The sequence below is a fragment of the Ahaetulla prasina genome, chromosome 1 (genome assembly GCF_028640845.1).
Source record: "Ahaetulla prasina isolate Xishuangbanna chromosome 1, ASM2864084v1, whole genome shotgun sequence".
Lineage (NCBI taxonomy): Eukaryota > Metazoa > Chordata > Lepidosauria > Squamata > Colubridae > Ahaetulla > Ahaetulla prasina.
In genome coordinates, this window is record NC_080539.1 from 23830944 (window position 1) to 23852067 (window position 21124).

A 21124-nucleotide genomic window follows, 5' to 3' on the forward strand; every position below is an offset into this window, starting at 1 on the left:
GTGTGATCGCAGCTGTTGTATATGTATTGTATATGTATATTGTATATGTATATAATATATGTATATATAATTGTATATGTATATAATCAGTAAGGTCTCATGGTTGGTTAAGGCCTTCTGTGAGGTGGCAGGAAGCTGGATCTGAACAGTAATCAAAGCTCCTTTGTGTGAGGGGAGGTGTTTCCATCACCTTTGAAAGAAGCAGGGATGCCTCTGATTCTCAATAAAACTATTCTTAATCATTATACGCCTGTCTCCATTCTGCCTCTAGATGAGATGGGGCAGCACATACATCTAATAAATAAATACCAACTTTTCTTTTAAAAATTGTAGCAAAAATCAGGGTCCTAAATCAGAGGTGGGTTTCAGCAGGTTCTGACCAGTTCTGGAGAACCGGTAGCAGAAATTTTGAGTAGTTCGGAGAACCGGTAGTAAAAATTCTGACTGGCCCCACCCCCATCTATTCTCTGCCTCCCAAGTCCCAACTGATAGGGGATTTTGCAGTAACCTTCCCCTGGAGTGGGGAGGGAATGGAGATTTTGCAGTATCCTTCCCCTGCCACGCCCACCAAGCCACACCTACCAAGTCACATCATGCCCACGAAGCCACGCCCACAGAACCGGTAGTAAAAAAATTTGAAACCTACCACTGTCCTAAATCTATAAAGGATGGTAAAAGAAGCTGGTTATTTGGATCCTTGGCAATCAGGTTGGGATACATCATGAAAATTGCATGATGGTTAAGGATGATCTTCTCGTCTGGATTATTGCAATGCTCTCTACATGGGGCTACCCCTGAAGTGCACTCGGAGGCTTCAGCTAGTCCAGAATGCAGCTGCGCGGGTGATTGAGGGAGCACCACGTTGCTCCCGGGTAACACCACTCCTGCGCAGCCTGCACTGGCTACCTGTGGTCTTCCGGGTGCGCTTCAAGGTTTTGGTTACCACCTTCAAAGTGCTCCATGGCTTAGGGCCCGGGTACTTACGGGACCGCCTGCTGTTACCACATGCCTCCCACTGACCCGTGCGCTCGCACAGAGAGGGTCTTCTCAGGGTGCCGTCCGCCAAGCAGTGTCGGCTGGCGGCCCCCAGGGGAAGGGCCTTCTCTGTGGGAGCACCTACTCTCTGGAACGAACTCCCCCCCCGGTTTATGCCAATTGCCTGACCTTCGGACCTTTCACAGGAACTGAAAACTTATTTATTTATCCAAGCGGGACTGGCCTGATTTTTAAATTCTAAATTTTAAATTTTAAATTTTTTAATTGTAATTGTATTGGGTATTTTATATGGTCAATTGGACGGTTTTAATTTCAGCCTTTTATTGAATAAGTTTTTTAATTGTTATTTTAGTGTGTATATTAATTGTTTTAATGTAGGCTGTACACCGCCCTGAGTCCTTCGGGAGAAGAGCGGTATAAAAGTTTAATTAATTAATTAAATAAATAAATAAATCTTCAGAGAGTCTGGGATCAGGAGAGTAATCCTGACCCTCCTGATTTCTCAGCAGATTTGGGAATTGTGGGGAATTCCTTACATAAATTCCTTATTTACGGGACCGCCTGCTGCTACCGAATATCTCTCACCGACCCGTGCGCTCTCATAGAGAGGGTCTCCTCAGGGTGCCGTCAGCGCGGCAATGTCGTCTGGCGACACCCAGGGGAAGGGCCTTCTCTGTGGGGGCTCCCACCCTCTGGAACGAACTACCCCCCGGACTTCGTCAGCTTTCGGACCTTCGGACCTTCCGCCGCGGGCTTAAAACATACTTATTTAATTGTGCAGGACTGAGCTAGATTTTAAATTTATGGGTTTTAAACTGGGTTTTATTTTTTAATTCTTAATCATCGGGCTTTTAGAATAAGTTTTTTAATTGTTTTTATATTGTATTTATGTGTTTTTAAGTGCCTGTAAACCGCCCTAAGTCCTTCGGGAGATAGGGCGGTATATAAATATGATTAAATAAATAAATAAATAAATAAATAAATAAATAAATAAAGGTATTCTGTAATTTAGATGTTCTCCTAGAGTCACAGCTCCTGCTTAAAGCTTTGTCTTTCCCCCAACACCTTAAATAATGCCTAATAGACCTTTGGGAAGAAAGACATAGATAGCAATTCCTCTCCATCTATATACATGGCTCCTGAGTCCTGGCAGACCCTGCCATGCACATCAGCCTGTGCAAATAACTTTAATTGGGTGCACGCTGCTTGGGTCTAAAATGCCAGGTGCTGAAATTCCCCCTATAAATTTCAATCTGAGAATGTGACATGCAATCCATTTCCTAGATACTGGCACATTTTTGTTGATTAGCTAATCCCCACCTCCTTGTAAATGGATGTAAAAATCTATCCCTCTGAACAAGCAGAGACCGATGTCAGTGATGGAGAAAACCAGGCCTTCGATGGTTGTCCTGAAAAACCATGTTCCAAAAATGTACAGATGAAGCTTCTATCAATGGCCACAATCACAGCCTAATACAGATTGCCAGCTAGCCAATATACAGGAGGAAGATAATTCATAATCAGAAATCATACATCTGCTTATTTTCACTAGTTGTGGGGGGACAATTTTCATTTGAATCACAACATACAGGGAGGGGCAATTTAATTTCTTTCCCAGACATGATTCTGGTGAAATTGTTCTTTCATATCCTGCTAAAACAGGGGTGTCCAAACTTGGGCCCCTGAAGAGTGGTGGACTTTTTTTTTTTTTTTACATTTATATCCCGCCCTTCTCCGAAGACTCAGGGCGGCTTACAGTGTGTAAGGCAATAGTCTCATTCTATTTGTATATTTACAAAGTCAACTTATTGCCCCCCCAACAATCTGGGTCCTCATTTTACCTACCTTATAAAGGATGGAAGACTGAGTCAACCTTGGACCTGGTGGGACTAGAACCTGCAGTAATTGCAGGCAGCTGTGTTTTAATAACAGGCTTCTTACAGCCTGAGCCACACCGTGGCCCTTCAACTCCCAGACTTCAACTCCCAGAATTCCCCAGTGAGCATGAGCTACAAATATGAGCAAGTTGCGGGCAGGGGAAATCTGGGAGTTGAAGTCCATCACTTTTCAAGGGGCCAAGTTTGGACATCCCTGTGCTAAAGTGTTGAGGGAGAATCCCTCTCCCCCAGCATGCATAAGTGCACCCGCATGCCTACCATCCCTGTCCTAATATTCCTTTTTTACTTACTCTTTTCATGTATCCAAATTATGTTTATACTTTTATTTGTTATCTTATATATCATTGATAGATAGATAAATAAATAAATAAATAAATAAATAAATAAATTTGAAGGCAATAAAAACAGATGATCACTTAAATATTGAACAAGGGGGTCAATTTACTTTCCAGAGCACTAGAGGGCAGGACAAGGAACAATGGAAAGAAACTATTAAGGAGAGAAGCAACTTGGAATTAAAGAGAAACTTCCTAAAAGTGAGAACAATTAACCAGTGGAGTAGCTTACCTTCAGAAGTTATTGGTGCTTCATCACTGGAGATTTTTAAGAACAGACCGGACAGTCACTTGTCTGAAATGGCATAGGGTCTCCTGCTTGAGCTGGGGGTTGAACTAGAAGACCTGGACCCTTCAAGCTCTGTTCTGATTGATCGTTTGAAAAGAGAGAACTTTATTGGGAATGTGGCTGAAATGGAAAAGCTTACATTTTCCTTTCTGCCTGATGGGCTGCAGATGAAAATTGTTGCCATCTGTAATGTCAATAATTAATGGAGGGGGAGAGAATCCTAGCATGATTTTTAATGGTAGATTATGCACTACTTATTATGGACAATCTTCTCACTGAACGTAAGAAGACTTTTAAATAAATCAAAGGCATACACAACTAGGTTGTATATAGCCTATTTAAATCAGGGCTACTTTGTGTTCTTTTTCTTCAATATTTTTATTAAGAATTATATAAAATGATGAATTAATACAAAAACCATATAGATGTCTGTATGTATGTATATGCTTGCACTCACATACACATACACATACACACACATACAAACAAACACATATACTTATATGCACATACATATATACATATATGTGTATCAGAGGTGGGTTTCAACAAGTTCTGACCAGTTCTGGAGAACTGGTAGCAGAAATTTTGAGTAATTTGGAGAACCGGTAGTAAAAATTCTGTCTGGCCCCACCCCCATCTATTCTCTGCCTCCCGAGTCCCAGTTGATGGGGAAGAAATGTGGATTTTGCAATAACCTTCCCCTGGATTGGGGAAGGAATGGAGATTTTATAGTATCCTTTCCCTGAAGTGGGGAGGGAATAGAGATTTTCTATAGAGTGGGGAGGGAATAGAGATCGCAGTCGGTGTTGACAGGGGGGCAGAGGTCGGCCCCGAGGCGCCTCACTTGTGGGGTGCCGCAGGGATCGATCCTCTCGCCCCTTCTGTTCAACATCTACATGAAGCCGCTGGGTGAGATCATCAGTGGGTTCGGTGTGAGGTACCAGCTGTATGCGGATGACACCCAGCTGTACTTTTCCACACCGGACCACCCCAACGAAGCCATCGAAGTGCTGTCCCGGTGTCTGGAGGCCGTACGGGTCTGGATGGGGAGAAACAGGCTCAAGCTCAATCCCTCCAAGACAGAGTGGCTGTGGATGCCGCATCCCGCACAGTCAGCTAAATCCGCGGCTGACCATCGGTGGCGAGTCATTGGCCCCGGCGGAGAGGGTGCGCAACTTAGGCGCCCTCCTGGATGAACGGCTGTCTCTAGAAGATCACTTGACGGCCGCCTCCAGGAGAGCGTTCTACCAGGTTCGCCTGGTGCGCCAGTTGCGCCCCTTTCTGGACCGGGAGGCCCTATGCACGGTCACTCACGCTCTCGTGACGTCTCGCCTGGATTACTGCAACGCCTCACATGGGGCTTCCTTGAAGGGCATCCGAGGCTACAGTTAGTCCAGAATGCGGCTGCGCTGGTGATAGATGGAGCCCTCGTGGCTCCCGTGATAACACCCATCCTGCGCAGGCTGCACTGGCTACCTGTGGCCTTCCGGTGCGCTCAAGGTTTTGGTGACCACCTTTAAAGCGCCCATGGCATAGGGCCGGGTTATCACGGGACCGCCTACTGCGACCAGATACCTCTCACCGACCGTGCGCTCTCACAGAGGGACTCCTCAGGGTGCCGTCAGCTAGGCAGTGTCGTCTGGCGGCGCCCAGGAAGGGCCTTCTCTGTGGGGCTCCCACCTCTGGAACGAACTCCCCAGGACTCCGCCAACTTCCAGATCTTGAACCTTCCGTCATGAGCTCAAGACTCATTTATTCATCTGTGCAGGACTGGCTTAGACTTTTAAATTTAGAGGGGTTTTAAATTGATTTTAATATTTATATTTCTATTTTTAAAAATTGGTATTATTAATTATTGGCATTAGAATAAGTCTTTTAATGATTATTTTAATTTGTATATTGATGTTTTTTATATGCCTGTAAACCGCCCTGAGTCCTTTGGGAGATAGGGCGGTATATAAGTTTAAATAATAAATAAATAAAATAAATAAATAAATTTTACAGTATCCTTCCCCTGCACACCCACCAAGCCATGCCACGCCCACCAAGCCACACCCACAGAATCAGTAGTAAAAAAAATTTAAAACCCACTGCTGATGTGTACAGACACAAACACAAATGCATGCGCAGAAAGACACAGAAACAGACAGACAGACAGACAGCGGGGGGGGGAATCCCTTTCCAAAAAAAGATTGTAAGAAAAAGAAACGTCCTTCTTCATCCTCAGCAAGCATATTCAATATTAACAACTTATTCCTGTCCCTTAAAATACAACCAGATACATCTTCATTCCATACCTTACCTCATTTGCTATAAGTCATCTCTAATTTTTCAGCTCTCCTTATTAATCAGCAAAATAAAAAATAACAACATCTAACAAAATAAATGTACAATCCTTCTTTGCATTTTATTTAAATGCCCCTCTTCTCTCTCTCAACCATTAAGCATTGCAAAATAAAAAAATTAAATGCTGTTTAAAAATTACCAGAAATAATAACACCTTATCTGATGTAAATGTTACAAACTAATGCATTGCACCACTAAACATTTCCAAAAGAAAAACTATCCAATCCAAATGACTATTAAACATCACCAAAGACAGCAACTCATTATTTAACTGTAGTCAGATAAAAGAATTTTGTATTTTTCCTTCTTCCAGGATTACATCATGTTTTTAGTTAAATGGTTAGTTAAGGTAAAGGTAAAGGTTCCCTTCGCACATACGTACTAGTCGTTGCCGACTCTAGGGGGCGGTGCTCATCTCCGTTTCAAAGCTGAAGAGCCAGCGCTGTCCGAAGACGTCTCCGTGGTCATGTGGCCGGCATGACTAGACACCAAAGGCGCACGGAACGCTGTTACCTTCCCACCAAAGATGGTCCCTATTTTTTCTACTTGCATTTTTACGTGCTTTCGAAACTGCTAGGTTGGCAGAAGCTGGGACAAGTAACAGGAGCTCACCCCGTTACACAGCAGCACTAGGGATTCAAACCGCTGAGCTGCCGACCTTTTGATCAACAAGCTCAACGTCCTAGCCCCTGAGCTACCGTGTCCCTATAATGGTTAGTTAGATTCTCCATAAATGACTGTTCAGGTTTTATCATATTGCAGCATTTTTCTTCATGATTAATTTGTTTGCTTATTTTCTTTTTCAATTCTCTTTTTTTTCTGATCCTCTACATATAATTTAAACTCTTTTGCCCATATTTTAGTTGAAGAAGAATTGCAAAAAGAATTGCTAGAGGGATTCTTAAAGTTCAACTTCCGTTGGTTATGAGCTTCGTTTGTCATGTCAATTATGAAATCCTTAAAATACTATCCTTTGTAAAATGTTGACAACTAGAGATCATCTTTGCAGGTCAGCAAATTACCTATTAGCAAGTGTAGAAACTAATTAAAGAAATAAACCACCTACTAACTACTACTACATTTTCATTATCAAATGCAAATACAGTTATATGCAAGGCATTCAAAAGTGAAAAGAATGTACTTTTCAAAGATACATTCTATTTATTTATTTATTTATTCAAATTTATATACCGCCCTATCTCCCGAAGGACTCAGGGCGGTGTTCTAATTCTAAGAAAATTGCTTTTACTATCATGGCTTGCTTCAAGATATTTTTAAAAATGTTTCCACGACCCTGAAGCCAATAGCTTGCTCTCTCATATCAGCACATATCCCACCAGTGTTGAAACCTTCAGGGATCTAGCGAATATTCAACATTTAGAAAAGATAATTTTGGGGAATAACTCATTTGAATGCTTGTAGGAGGGCATCTATTTCCCAAAGATTTGCAGACTTGCAGGGAAGAAAATTTTCTGTTTTCATACACACAGCACTCTACGAGTTCTCTCGTAATTCTAGAACAATCATTCTTATCTCCTGCTGAATCTACCTCAGTGAGTGGCTGATTGCTTAATTATATTCTGTCCTCCCTTCTTTTTGTGCATTGATAGCAAACTAAAAATATGCATAGTTAAAGCTGAGGCCAACAGGGTTAGACAGCTGTATTTATGTTTCTCCTTGGTATTTGAGTGCTTCTTCAGAATTAGCTGAAAATTAGAAATGCATTAGCCAGCATACGTCCCCAGCTTGTAGTTTCCCACCAACATGGATGAGGTTGCCACAAATCACATGCACAGGATGCTGCTTAGATGCATAATTGGGGTGGGTGGGTAGGCAAAGGACCAGATCTGAATCAATAATCCTTGGGTGTGTGGCTTCCAGAACCCTTCCCAAAAAGTAATCAAATTCATCTTTGTCATATGACAGAAGTAGGGATGATTAAATCAGAAGAGACTCTCATAATAATTCCTCAGTTGATTCACTTAACTTTATTTAAAAGTAAACATATTTAGTTTGGGTTTAGTTCACTTTTCCCTAGAGTTACATAACACATCAGAAGCAGCTAATCTTGGATCAATAGAACACAACTGGTATTTGCAAAATAAGCCATTATACAGAATAACAGAATTGGAAGGGATCTTGGAGATTTTATAGTCCAATACCTTGCTCAAACAGGAAACCCTATATCATTGTAGGACTGTCCAATTTCTTCTTAAAAAACTGCAGTGATGCCTAAGCATACCTTAGGATGGCTCGATATGATGCCTTTTCTCACACAACATTCTCAGGACAATAGCTGGCACAATCTAGCTATCTACCATTTTAGCTTAGACTAGTTTGATCTGCCTGCCCAGTCCCTGTGTAACCTTCTTTCCTCTTCTATACTTTTATCAGGTTTATTTGCGTGTGTACCACATCAGGTGCTGAGTTGCTAGGAGACATTCAAGGGAAAGGTAGCAGTTGCTAAGTGCCCAAGGAACAAACGTAGTGACCAGGATGCTGAGAAATAATGCAGTCAACTACCTCAGTCGTCCCTCAAGCAAACTGGTTGAAAGATAACCGCTGCTGAGGAACAGCAAGGAGAGAATCACCATTCATGGAATTTGGCTAACACTTGATCTCAGAACTTACAGAACTGACATAAAAAGGCAAGAATTATAGGTACATTTCCCATTAATCTCAGATTTAATTGTTTTCCTCTTTTGCAACAAACCCAGCTAAATATCACTGCTGGTGGGGAAACTTTATTCCTCTCCTTCCTGGAAAGTGCCAGTTCCTCCTTCTATTACATTTTTTTTACACACCACCCTACTTAATATGTATCCCAAACATATTTGTGTTTGTCTTCCACTATTTCAGTTCTTCCTGTGATGCTCCCACACATCTTGAGCTTCCTAGAGCATCTCCTGTTGCCATGGCACCCAAGAAGACTCACTTTTCTCTCCCCATAGCCTGCCTGAACTAGGCCTGGTGGAATGGAAGGGTGCCCTGGTCACCTGGGCAACCAAGCTGATATATCCCACCCCACTGGATGATGCATTACCTTAGCAACCTACCTGATGTTTGCCCACCCACCTGTTTATTCCTCACCTGGGTGTTTTCATAGCTCCTGTCCCTGGACCAGGTCCTGCTCTTCACATCCCATATAGCAGGTGGGCATAATTCGGGTTTTGAAAGAACTTCAAATTCCAACATTGCCTCCAGAAACAAAAGAGTGGCTTTGGGGAGGCCCCAGCCCAGAGGCAAAATGGCAGCTCAGATGCTAGAAACAAATACTTAACACCACATTCACCTTACGAAACCATCAACAAAACTACCTACAACCATCAACAAAATCAGATATCACTTTAGGTACATGGTTGGGCACAAAGCATCAACCTGGGGGAGAAGCTATTTAGACCAAATGTCCTTGAGTAATACTGCCATGGATTAACAAAGGATGGAGAAGTTTAACATTTAAAGGAAAGCAAGAGCAAAGGCCTAGCTGATGGAAACTAGGAGGAATTTTGTCATGGGTGAATGGGGAATGAATTAGGGTGTTTGTTTTATAAATTAGTTTAAGTCTGTTTAAGACTGGACTCTTCTGGGGTGTGAGTTTCCCATGTTACAAAGGAAGGAAATATGCCACTGATTTTCAGCAGTTGTGGGTGGGGGAGATGGGTCAGAAAAGCTGCCATGACTCTACAACTGAGCTTCGTCTCTTTTTTTGCACACATCAGATAAGTGATGCACATGTGGGGGGGAGGCTGAAGCTTTAATCACATTATCACAGTAAACAATTTGATTTTAATACTTGCACCTTGGTTCTCCTGGGGGGGGATATGGGTGTCTATATAAGACAACCTACAGCTCCCACCACCCAATTTTTGGCTCCAGGACATCTTAAGTTCATACCACCATGTGTTACATGCATGGCTTTTGTTAAATCTTTGCAAAGCACACCACTGTTGGAATATTTAAAAAATCCTTTCCAGAAGGCAGCAGATGGTACCTGGCTTTATATATCTTCTCTTTAAAAGGTCCTCTTTTTTAGAGGTGATGTAAAGGATATCTATAAGGGATGCGGTGGCTAAGACCCTGAGCTTGTTGATTGAAAGGTTGGCAGTTCAACAGTTCGAATCCCTACTGCCGCCTAATGGGGTGAGCTCCCGTTACTTGTCCCAGCTTCTGCCAACCTACCAGTTTGGAAGCACATAAAAAATGCAAGTAGAAAAATAGGGACCACCTTTGGTGGGAAGGTAACAGCGTTCCGTGCGCCTTTGGTGTCTAGTCATGCCGGCCACATGACCATGGAGACGTCTTTGGACAGTGATGGCTCTTTGGCTTTGAAATGGAGATGAGCACTGCCCCCTAGAGTCAGGAACGACTGACACGTATGTGTGAGGGGACCTTTACCTTTACCTTAAAGGATCTCTATGCGAACATATCAAAATGATAGCATTCTTTTCTCTTCCTAACAAATCTCCCTTCCTGCTTTGTAAACTCAATAGCAGCACCTAATATTCTATATCTTTAGATGGACAATGACTAATGCTACAGACTTTCAGAGAGACAAAGAGATGCAGTTAGATGAGACTTCGAGTCAGGACTCTCCTCTGAGGCGCTCCATTGGGCAGGGTAAGGTTGGATCATTTCTGACTGTTTCCATTGCATCCCTCAGGGTAAAATATTTTCAAGTGTTGGCGAAAGTGGTAAGCTTCCATACCGGTCAATGTGTAAAATGTGATTCTACATGCACATTTGTATCCCTTGGATAGTCAATCTGTTTGCATAGCAACCAAGCCGAAGAACCCAAGCTGTTTATAAGACTCCAGTACTGAAATATTTTACTGTCAATAATTACTGGTTAGCAAGACCTTGGTATTTGCTAGAAATCTGTTTCTTTCAGTCCTGGATATTCTGAAGTTCTCATAAATCCAGAGTTTAGAGAAAGGAATCTTTCAAATGCACACTGAGACGTTTTTTTAATTGCTTCATTTATTCTAAGATAAAACAGAGTTCAGAAGCTTAACCCTGATGTGTCTTCCTTCAAATTAAGACTTTTTAGAATCTAATATATCATGAAATGGCAAACATGCCATACTACAGCAAGATTGTATTGTGTTCTGAAGAAATACTAACAGAAAGCTTGGCCCCTTCCAACAGCAATATATTCTTATATACTTATTTATTTATATCACCTCTTTATTATTTTTATAAATAACTCAAGGTGGTGAACATACTATTATTACTCCTTCCTCCTATTTCTTCCACAACAACTTTATGAAGTGAGTTTTGGGTTGAGAGGAAGAGACTGGCCCAAAGTCACTCAGTCAGCTTTCATGCCTAAGGCAGGACTTGAACTCACAATCTCTTGGTTTCTAGACTAGAGCCCAGGGGTGGACTGCTGGGGGTTTGCAGGGGTTCAGGAGAACCTCTAGCTAAGATTCTGTGCAGTTCGGAGAACCCCCAAATCCCACTCCTGGCTGGCTCCACCTGCCCCTCCCCTCCCCTCCCCGGAATCTCCAAGCGGCCTGTTTTGGTTGCAGGTAAGTGCAGAGGCTTGGGGAGGGTGAAAAACGGGTCTACCGGAAGTTCAGGAAGCTCCAGAGGAGCTCTGGAGCCTGGGGAGGCCATTTTCACCCTTCCAGAGGCTTGAAGAAAGCCTCCAGAGCCCGGGGAGGACAAAAATGCCCCCCCACCATGGTGCAAGAAGCCGACTAGGGCCATGCCCACCATGGCCACAGCCGCCCAGCAACCAGGCAGAGAACCCCTTGCTAAAATTTTTGAAGCCCACCCCTGCTAGCGCCTTAATCTCTGGATCAACCTGGCTCTATTGTTTTGTGATGTGTGGAAATACAATCTCGTATTTTTCCTTCCTCAATCCCTTTCAATCAGTTGCATCACCTCTTCTACCCCTGCAGGCATCAAGGAGTTGTACCAGGGTCAACAGCTCTGTGATATCACCCTGGTGGCTGATGGAAGAAGGTTCCCATGCCACAGGTAGGCAACTGTTGTGAATAAATGAATTAAAATCTTCTATACGGCTTCTGCAAAAGAGGTTGTTTGCAGTTTCTGTTTCTGGTTTTCTGGCTTATTCTCAAGGTGATTGAATTTTTAAAAACTTCTCTTGGCACTCAAAGGGAATATGATGTTACTGCTGATAGTGTTCATTTCTTATACATCATTCTGTCATTTTGAAGCTTCTGTAATTGCCCATGTCTCTGAAACTGGAAAAAAAGGCCTAAATAAGAAGAGTTCCTATGTATTTTTTTTCCTTTGGAATTTAATCTAAATTTAGGAACTGAGATGGAAGTGGGAAACACTCAGTGGTGGGATTCAGCCGGTTTGGGCTGGTTCGGGCGAACCGGTAGTTAAATTGCTGTCTGGCCCCACTCTGCCCCTTCCAGGAGTCCCCACACGCCCCATTTTGGCTCCCAGTTAAATGCAGGGAGGCCTGTTCAGCCCAAAATGTGGCACAGAGGGTGCAGTGCACCCCTCCATGGCCTGTTTTTGCTCCCAGGAGGCTTCAGGGAGACCTCTTAGGCCCAATACAGGACACAGAGGTGGGTGATACATCCCCTCCGTGGCCTGTTTTTGCTCCCAGGAGGCTGCAGGGAGGCCTACAAAGCCCAAAATGGGGCACAGGGGAGGTGGCTTCCTAGGCCCATTTTCGCTTCCCGGGGGGTGCAGCAAGGCCTACTAGGCTCAAAATGGAAGGGGCGGTGCATCCTCCCCCCCCAGCCCTTTTTTTGCTCCCAGGGGGGTGCAGGAGGCTAAGTGTTGCCTGTCTCACCCACTGGCCATGCCCAACATGGCCACACCCACCCAGCCAGTCATTAGGGCAGAGAACCGGTTGTTAAATTATTTGAATCCAACATTGGAAGCACTGCAGGTCACTAAAAGATGGTTGACCATTGAAAACTATGATATTTGGACATACTTTTTCACCACTTCCTAATTAATGTAAAAATAGTACATGGCACCAGTGAGAATTTCAAAGTTCTCTTCTTTGAAATAAATTTAGTCTTCTTTAATCCACTTGAATAAAAACTAGTAAAATAATGTTTGGCTCTAGTAATAACTTATGATGTATTTAGGGGAAACTCATTATTGATGTTGAAATGAAGTAGGTCATTCAAAAACATTAATTGTGAGAGGGATCTTGGAGTCCTAGTGGATGATCACTTAAATAAGAGCCATCAGTGTGCAGCAGCAAACAAAAAAGCTAATATAATCTTTGGTTGTATAAACAAAGGCATATAATCAAAATCACATGAAGTATTAGTTGTTGTTGTTGTTATTTGCGAAGTCGTGTCTGACCCATTGCGACCCCATGGACAACATTCCTCCAGGCCTTCCTGTCCTCTACCATCCTCTGGAGTCCATTTAAACTCATGCCTTCTGCTTCAGTGACTCCATCCAGCCACCTCATTCTCTGTCGTCCCATTCTTCTTTTGCCCTCAATCTTTCCCAGCATTAGGCTCTTCTCCAGTGAGTCCTTCTTTCTCATTAGGTGGCCAAAGTATTTCAGTTTCATCTTCAGGATGTATTAGTATTAGTACCACTTTATAAATCTTTAGTAAGACCACCTGGAATACTGCATCCAGTTTTAATCACTCAAACAACATCCAGATACTCACTGGCTTCTCAGATTTGTTAGAGGATCTATCCACGAAGAGCCCACCAAAGTTAAATTGGCCCACAGAAAATAACTCATGACAATATGGAGAATATAAAGCCCTATACTGAATGCAATTACTCTTCCCTCTAGCTTATGGTAGCCCGCAACTTAGACCAATTGGAAGATCTCTGCTGAGTCTTTCTTAATCCTGCTTTTTGAGATCTTGGAGATACTGTGAATTAAACTAGAACAATTTTCTTGCAAAGAGTATGCACTTTTCCACAATGATTACTTCTCTTTCTTCTTCTTCTATTCTCCTTCAGAATACTCCTAGCTTCGGTCAGCCTCTATTTCCAGCGCATGCTTACTAGCACCTTCAAGGAATCGCGGGAAGGAGAAATTGTGCTTATGGACTTATCTGCCACTTGCCTCCAGAGCCTCCTGGATTATGTCTACACTGGGGAATTGCTGCTTCTTGGGGAAGAGGCAGAAGAACTGTTTACTGCAGCCAGTAGACTTCAGATTACTTCTGCACTAGACATTATCACCAGGTATAGGAAGGAATCTAAATCAGTTTATTGACATGTCTGAATCAGTGAAATTGATGATTTTTATAGGCCTTAAGATCTTGTTCCTTAATGTGTCCCAGATAAATAGTTCTACATGAAAACTTGCTTCTGGGCATTGCCCAGAAATACCAGTATTTTGGTAACTTCTGGAAATATTGAGCTACCACACATACAATCCCATGTATTATTGGCCAAACTAGTTGGCACTGAGGGGAATTGGAACCCAGATTTCTGGACAATACCAGCTTGACTACTCTAGGATACCAGCAGACTCTGTTTAATTGCTATTTTGCCACCGTATGAGCCATGGTGGCGCAGTGGTTAGAGTGCAGTACTGCAGGCTACTTCTGCTGACTGCCAGCTGTCTGCAATTTGGCAATTCAAATCTCACCAGGCTCAAGGTTGACTCAGCCTTCCATCCTTCCGAGATGGGTAAAATGAGGACCCAGATTGTTGGGGGCAATAGGCTGACACTGTAAACCGCTTAGAGAGGGCTGTAAAGTACTGTGAAGCAATATATACCTGCTTATACACTGCAAAGCGGTAAGTCTAAGTGCTATTGCTAGTGCTATTTTCTTATATCATGACAAAATCCGTTTGGGAGACCACACCATTTTGTAGGAATCTGTATTTTTGTTGCTAAAGGTTCTATCAATCACATCCAATACCTCTTACAGATCTTCCTAATTTGTCTACTTCCTTTTCATTCATCATTTTTTATTAAAAAGATATGTGCCCTGCCCTTTGAGTATCAGAATTACTTAGAGAAGTACAACAAAATGCAATAAAAACGAAACTAATCAGAATGTAACAAGCAATTACACGAAACGAGACTGAGCGTCCAAGGTTCATTTTTACCAAAGTCTATTAGATCCTCTCTCTTGTTCTTTATAGATTTCTCAGAGAAAGGATTTCCATGGAGAATTGTCTAGAGCTTTACGTGCTGTCGTATTCCCACAATCACCGACCTCTCCTCCACTCAACATCAAGTTACATTGCTTTTCACTTTGAGCACCTCTCAGAGCTTCCTGCTTTCTTGTACTTGGATGTTGGTATCCTGATTACTATTATTGCTTCAGATATCCTGGCAGTGGACTCCGAACTGACTGTGTACAAAGCTGTGCGCCGTTGGGTCACCTATAATCTTGCTGAGCGTCTCCCAAAGTTTGCAGCACTTATGGATTACGTTCGTCTTCCTCTCTTGACCCCAGAGGAACTTGCTGAGGTCCGGGCTCAAACCGAAGAATTTTATGAGTGTGTGCGTCTCCCTTGGGAGGAGCTTAGTGTGGAAGAAAGATTGTGGGCAAGTAGAGGGCTGAGGCATGGCATGTATCATGAAGGAATGGTGTGCGTGGGTCTCCCAAAATGGAGTGAAGTCAATTTTGAGGATGAGAAGTTGGATTCTCACGTGCATTTCTTTGACCCTTCCATTGATCAATGGGATCAGCTCCCTGACCTGAAATCAGTGACATCTCCCAGTTGCACCTCCATGGGCCATAAACTCTACATATCTGGTGGGCAGCATTTAGATGGTTCGTATTCTGACAACCTACTTGTATATGATACTCTTGGGGGCTGCTGGTCCCAGCTCCCCTCCATGTCCGCAGGGCGAGCTTGGCATGCTTTTCTCGTATGCAAGAAAAAGCTATTTGTTGCTGGTGGCTGGGATGCTACAGGGACACTGATAAGTGCAGAGGCATATGACTTGGAGCAAGAAGAATGGATGACCATCTCTAGCCTTCCCTTTGCACTGTCCTATTTTGCTTCCACCGCACTCAGGAGCAAACTGTATCTCATTGGTGGAGAGATGGGTGACTCTGACTTGCCAGTTCCCCACAAGGGATTCCTGGTTTATGACATCATATCAGGAGCCTGGTCCCAGATCCCCACAGCCTTGGAATTTTATGAAGCTAGTGCTGTCACATTGGGCAACAACATCTTTGTGGTTGGTGGGCTCTCTGGAGAGGATGCTCAAGGAATCCGTCACTTCACCCAGCGTTGCATTTGCTTGCTCAGAGATGGGACAACCAATCCTAACATCACTGTCCCATTGCTTCCCATAGCTATCTCTTATCCTGGTGTTGCCTGCTGGAGGAAGAGGATCTATGTCTTTGGAGGGGACAGCAACAACCGTTATTCCAGCATTATCCTTTTCTGGGAACCAGGCCAAAACTCCTGGACCCAGTGCTCAGCAAGCCTACCTGATCCTAATTATGGGGCATTTGGGTTTGGCTGCATACCACTTAAAGTGCCTCGGAAACATATCCTCAGCATCTTTCATAGGGGATCTGCCACAGCAGTAACAGAGCACGCAACGTGCAGTTAGGTATGCTACATGGCATCCCACCTACTTGGCAACCATGGCTGCTGTTTTTCACAAGCGAACTAATATTTAAAAGGAGAGACCGGAAGGCAAATATCTGGTGGTTATCTTAGATCACAGAATTAATTCAAACTTCCTCTATGGCCAACCAAATCAGCTTCTACTACCGCTTTTGACTTGAACAAGTCATTCTTGACTCTCATCATTCCCCTTTCTATCTCCTTGATTTCTCCAAATCTTTGCCTCTGCAACCCAACGTTTTGTAGATCTTGCCTCAATTCTCTGGGTGAGTTTACTACTTCTATCTCAGTCAAACTGACACTCAAATCACTGCAGGATGTGGAAAATCAGGGAAACTGCTGAACATTTGGATGTTTTGTATTTTCCGGTTTATAAATATTCTCTGAAATGTAAAACTTCAGCCAACCATTAGAAGCTCTAACCGTACTTCAGTCTGTTATTTATCAGGCTTCAAAATTGTGTACAGACTGCACTAGATAACCAGCTAATATTCCACTTCCTGATGCATTGTTTTGCTTTAGGTATTTTTAGTGCACCGTGTGAAATATTATATAAGAGTCCTACATTGCCCAGAAAAGGGTCCTTCAGAGAAGGTCCTAGGCCCAGTCTAGGCCCTTCTTCCACCCAGGGAATGATCCGAAGGCAAAACAAAATTGTGTCAAAGAACTAAGAGAGTTTTGCAAAATAGCTATGGAAGATGCATAGAGAACACTGAAAACAACAGGGCTAGAAAAGCCAAGGAGCAAGAAAGAAATAGGAGATGGCAGAGTCTTTGATCTTCATGCCTTGAGCCACACACAGTGCAAAGTCTGCTAACAGCGGAAGTTTATACGGGGAGAAGCAAAAGACTGGATCAATCACCATGGAAAAGGATGGAGCCAGGCAAAGGGCCAAATCTTAAAGCTTCTGAACAGAAGCAGCATTTCTGACAGCTGATTGCCCCAATGATGTCTCTGCTTCCTTTACTATAACCAGCAGCTACCGACTCGCCTTTGTGATAGTCATCTTGATAGGGGATGACAAGCAGCTGCAGCTGTTCCTTTATTCCATGCTGCCTGCTCCTTCCCCATATCTAGGGAAGGAGGCAGAGGGATCAAATTTAAAGTTATGCATTCAATGCACGGCAGGTAGCAGAGAAACAATTCTGGTCTGTGCTAGTTTTTTTTAATCTCTTTGCCTGTTTGTGGGCTTGTAGAATATTGGCCTGGAGATCAAGCTGCATCTGCCAGGAATCATTTACTTGTTTCCCATTTGGTTGTTTCGTGATAGGCAAACTTGCCCAAGAGATCCAGGCGGATACTTCCTGAAGCGAGGCATTTTTCTGCCGGCATTATAACATAACATGCTGACCTCGCTTTAGTTATGTGTGGTCAGCTTAAAAAAAGACTCAAGTAGCAGAACCAAAGTAGATGCTAGCTATGACTGGATATTCATTGATCTAGAACTGTATTAAAACTGTTCTGAAATACCTTTTGGTCATGTTTTTTTTTTCTCCTGGATTTGTGCTGCAAATGGCCTGGTATTAGAATCCCTTGTTATTCCATAGGGCAGGGTTTTGCTCTTTTGTTCTTAGAAGTTCACTTGGATTCTCTCCCATGCCCCCCCCTCCCCACACCCCAAGATTGCTATTTGGGCACTGCAATAAACCAATATGTGGCGTAAGCACATACTTGATTTCAATACAATAGTTTCTACTAATGCTGTCTTGCAGAGCTTGGATCCTGGTAACCTATGAAACGGGACTTGGACCCATTTCACGTGTATTTTTATTTATTAGATTTTTCTCCTACCTTTATTATTTCATAAGTAACTCAAGGCAGCAAATATATATAATGTAACAGTCCTTCCTCCTCCTCCTCTTTCACCCACAACTACAACCCTGTGAGGTGGGTTAGGCTGAGAGAGAGTGATTGGACTGGCTCAAAGTTACCCAGACGGCTTTCATGGGTAAGGCAGGACTAGAACTCATAGGCTCCTGGTTTGACAGGTTTAATTCTTATAAATAAATAATCCAGATCACCTCTGTACTGCCTCAGAATGAATTCTGTCTATTTGAAGACCCTAATTTAATAGCCCTTAAGGAAGAGTGAATGAGTTCAAAAACCACTGGAGTCATCCCACTAGCTTTTTGAGGATTACTTTGGTTGTGATGTCCTCACATCCAATTCTAGGTCAATAATACAGTACTAAGAAGAAGATTCGCTTGTACGGAAGGCAAACCTACCACATTCTCAACACCATTGTTTTTTGTAGCACATTATCAATACTGTCAGGGGTGGGCTGCTGGGGTTCAGGAGAACCTCTAGCTAAGATTCTGTGCGGTTCGGCGAACCTCCAAATCCCACTCCTGACTGGCCCCGCCCTGCCCACCCCTCCCAGGAGTCCATTTCCAGACTCCAGAGGGCCTCCGGAGCCTGGGGAAGCCATTTTTGCCCTCCTGGAGGCTCAAAAAAAGCCTCCAGAACCCGGGGAGGGCAAAAACGCCCTCCCTGCCATGGTGCAGGAGGCTGACTAGGCCATGCCCACCATGGCCACACCCACCCAGCAACCAGGCAGAGAACCCCTTGCTAAAATTTTTGAAGCCCACCCCTGAATACTGTATTACATCTCTGCACATGAAGAGTAAAGAAAAAGGTGGATTGAAAGAGTGAATTCGGGGCAGAGATTTTCCAAGCTAATCTGGGAAAGCAAAACACTCCATCCCACAATTTTCTCCATTGTTGTCCAGTGCCAGACATAAACATGAACACCGAAAATGTTTTCTGGGTCACTTTGCAGTGAGATTCCCTCTTACGCTCCCCCCCCCCTCCTATTTTTATGCATGTTCACAGGTCCCTAAACCCGTCATCTCCCTCTTCTGTTTGTGTCAGGCACTGTTTTAGTTACCTAAATGACATTCAAGCCCAGATTCTGGAAATAGAGAGGATTTAAGGCACTAGAATTCATAAGGAGTGAAATGCAGAGCATGAAGAAACCCACCCACCCTTAATGAGAAAGCAAGTAACATTCATCCAAGCTGTGTTATTTCCCATGGGATGCACCCATGAAGGCAGGCTTATCTGGCTGTGTATCCTCTCTGTATTCTGCCTAACTAGCCAACCAAATAGGATGGGATAAGAGGAGATAGCTTGGGTCCAGTTGCCTTGGAAACAGCAACGTTTCTCTTGCTACAGCTCTGCAATTAGTTCTGTAGACTTTTTTGGGGGGGGGACGGAATCACCAAAAGGAAGTGTTCATGACCACACATATGCAGTATTCTTTCTTTTCTAGCTCATCATTTGAGTCAAGCAGAACTCTTCCTTTTTTCTCACAAAACTTTAAGTGCTCACCTTTCAGAGGATGGGATACATGATCCCTGCTTGGATAGATTTCAGTGAGTCAAGTCCTAGCTCTCCTCGCTAGCAGATGTTGAGACGTTCCTGCTTGAGGCTTCGAAATCTATGAAAAGGAAGAGCAGAAAGTGTAAATTCTCCCAAGCTTCACATATCGCCCTAAAATTGGAAATTCACAAAAAATGGGATTTAGATTTCTCAGGCAGGCTTTACGTTCTGCATTTTCTTGTCCAGAAAGGCTGTTGTCCCTTACAGTGATTCAGGAAAGCAATGTAAAAGTGGAAGAGGGATAAATCTGCAGCATTTAGAAATGTAGAAGATGTTGCCCATTGATCCTTCTGGACAAATCTCTGGGGATGACACAGGATTTATTCTACACCTCCAAAGGTGCCAAAATCTGAAAGCTTCCCAGTCTAGACTGTAGCCTGGATTTCCAAGTACCAATCGGATCTGGGACTAAAGGCAAGGACTGAAGGCTGAGAATTTGTGGGATTACAATTTAAACTTTATGTGAAGACTAAAACCCGCTTCTCAACTTGATGTTTTCAAGATCTGCTTCATTAGCTTGAGAGCTGCCACAATGAAGCCTTTTCATCCACCAACTCCTTTAGTGAATCCAAAAACAAAACAAAACAAAAAGCGGCACAGTATACTATTAACTTAACTCTTTAAAAAAAAACTTTATAGTGAAATATTGTGGTAGACAGAGCCTTTTCACTTTGGCCAATTAGCTGGTATATTTTTTCATTAATCATTTGGTTTTATTACTGGGCTGATATGTAATATATTTTCAATAGAATTCTTTATTGGCCAAGTGTGATTGGACACACAAGGAATTTGTCTTGGTGCATATGCTCTCAGTGTACATAAAAGAAAAGATATGTTCATCAAGGTACAACATTTACAACACAATTGATGGTCAGTATATCAATATAAATCATAAGGATTGCCAGCAACAAGTTACAGTCATACAGTCATAAATGGAAAGAGATTGGTGATGGGAATTATGAGAAGATTAATAGTAGTGCAGATTCAGTAAATAGTTTGACAGTGTTGATGGAATTATTTGTTTAGCAGAGTGATGGCCTTCGGGAAAAAACTGTTCTTGTGTCTAGTTGTTCTAGTGTGCAGTGCTCTATAGCGTCGTTTTGAGGGTAGGAGTTGAAACAGTTTATATCCAGGATGTGAGGGGTCTGTAAATATTTTCACAGCCCTCTTTTTGACTCGTGCAGTATACAGGTCCTCAATGGTAGGCAGGTTGGTAGCAATTGTTTTTTCTGCAGTTCTAATTATCCTCTGAAGTCTGTGTCTGTCTTGTTGGGTTGCAGAACCAAACCAGACAGTTATATAGGTGCAGATGACAGACTCAAGATCATACTTAAGAAGATATAACCTAAGAAACCCATCCC

The 21124-nt window shown here is 43.0% G+C and overlaps 1 protein-coding gene across 1 annotated transcript in view; it reads left to right on the forward strand.

The window, feature by feature from the left end:
* Positions 1–10390: 10390 nt before the first annotated feature.
* LOC131188726 (kelch-like protein 12) overlaps positions 10391–21124 on the forward strand; it is a 99584-nt gene continuing 88850 nt past the window's right edge. The window contains exons 1-4 of the mRNA XM_058164212.1: positions 10391–10484; positions 11771–11849; positions 13794–14021; positions 14934–16230. Of these exons, the coding sequence (XP_058020195.1) occupies positions 10391–10484; positions 11771–11849; positions 13794–14021; positions 14934–16230 (1698 nt within the window). The remainder of the gene's footprint in view (positions 10485–11770; positions 11850–13793; positions 14022–14933; positions 16231–21124) is intronic.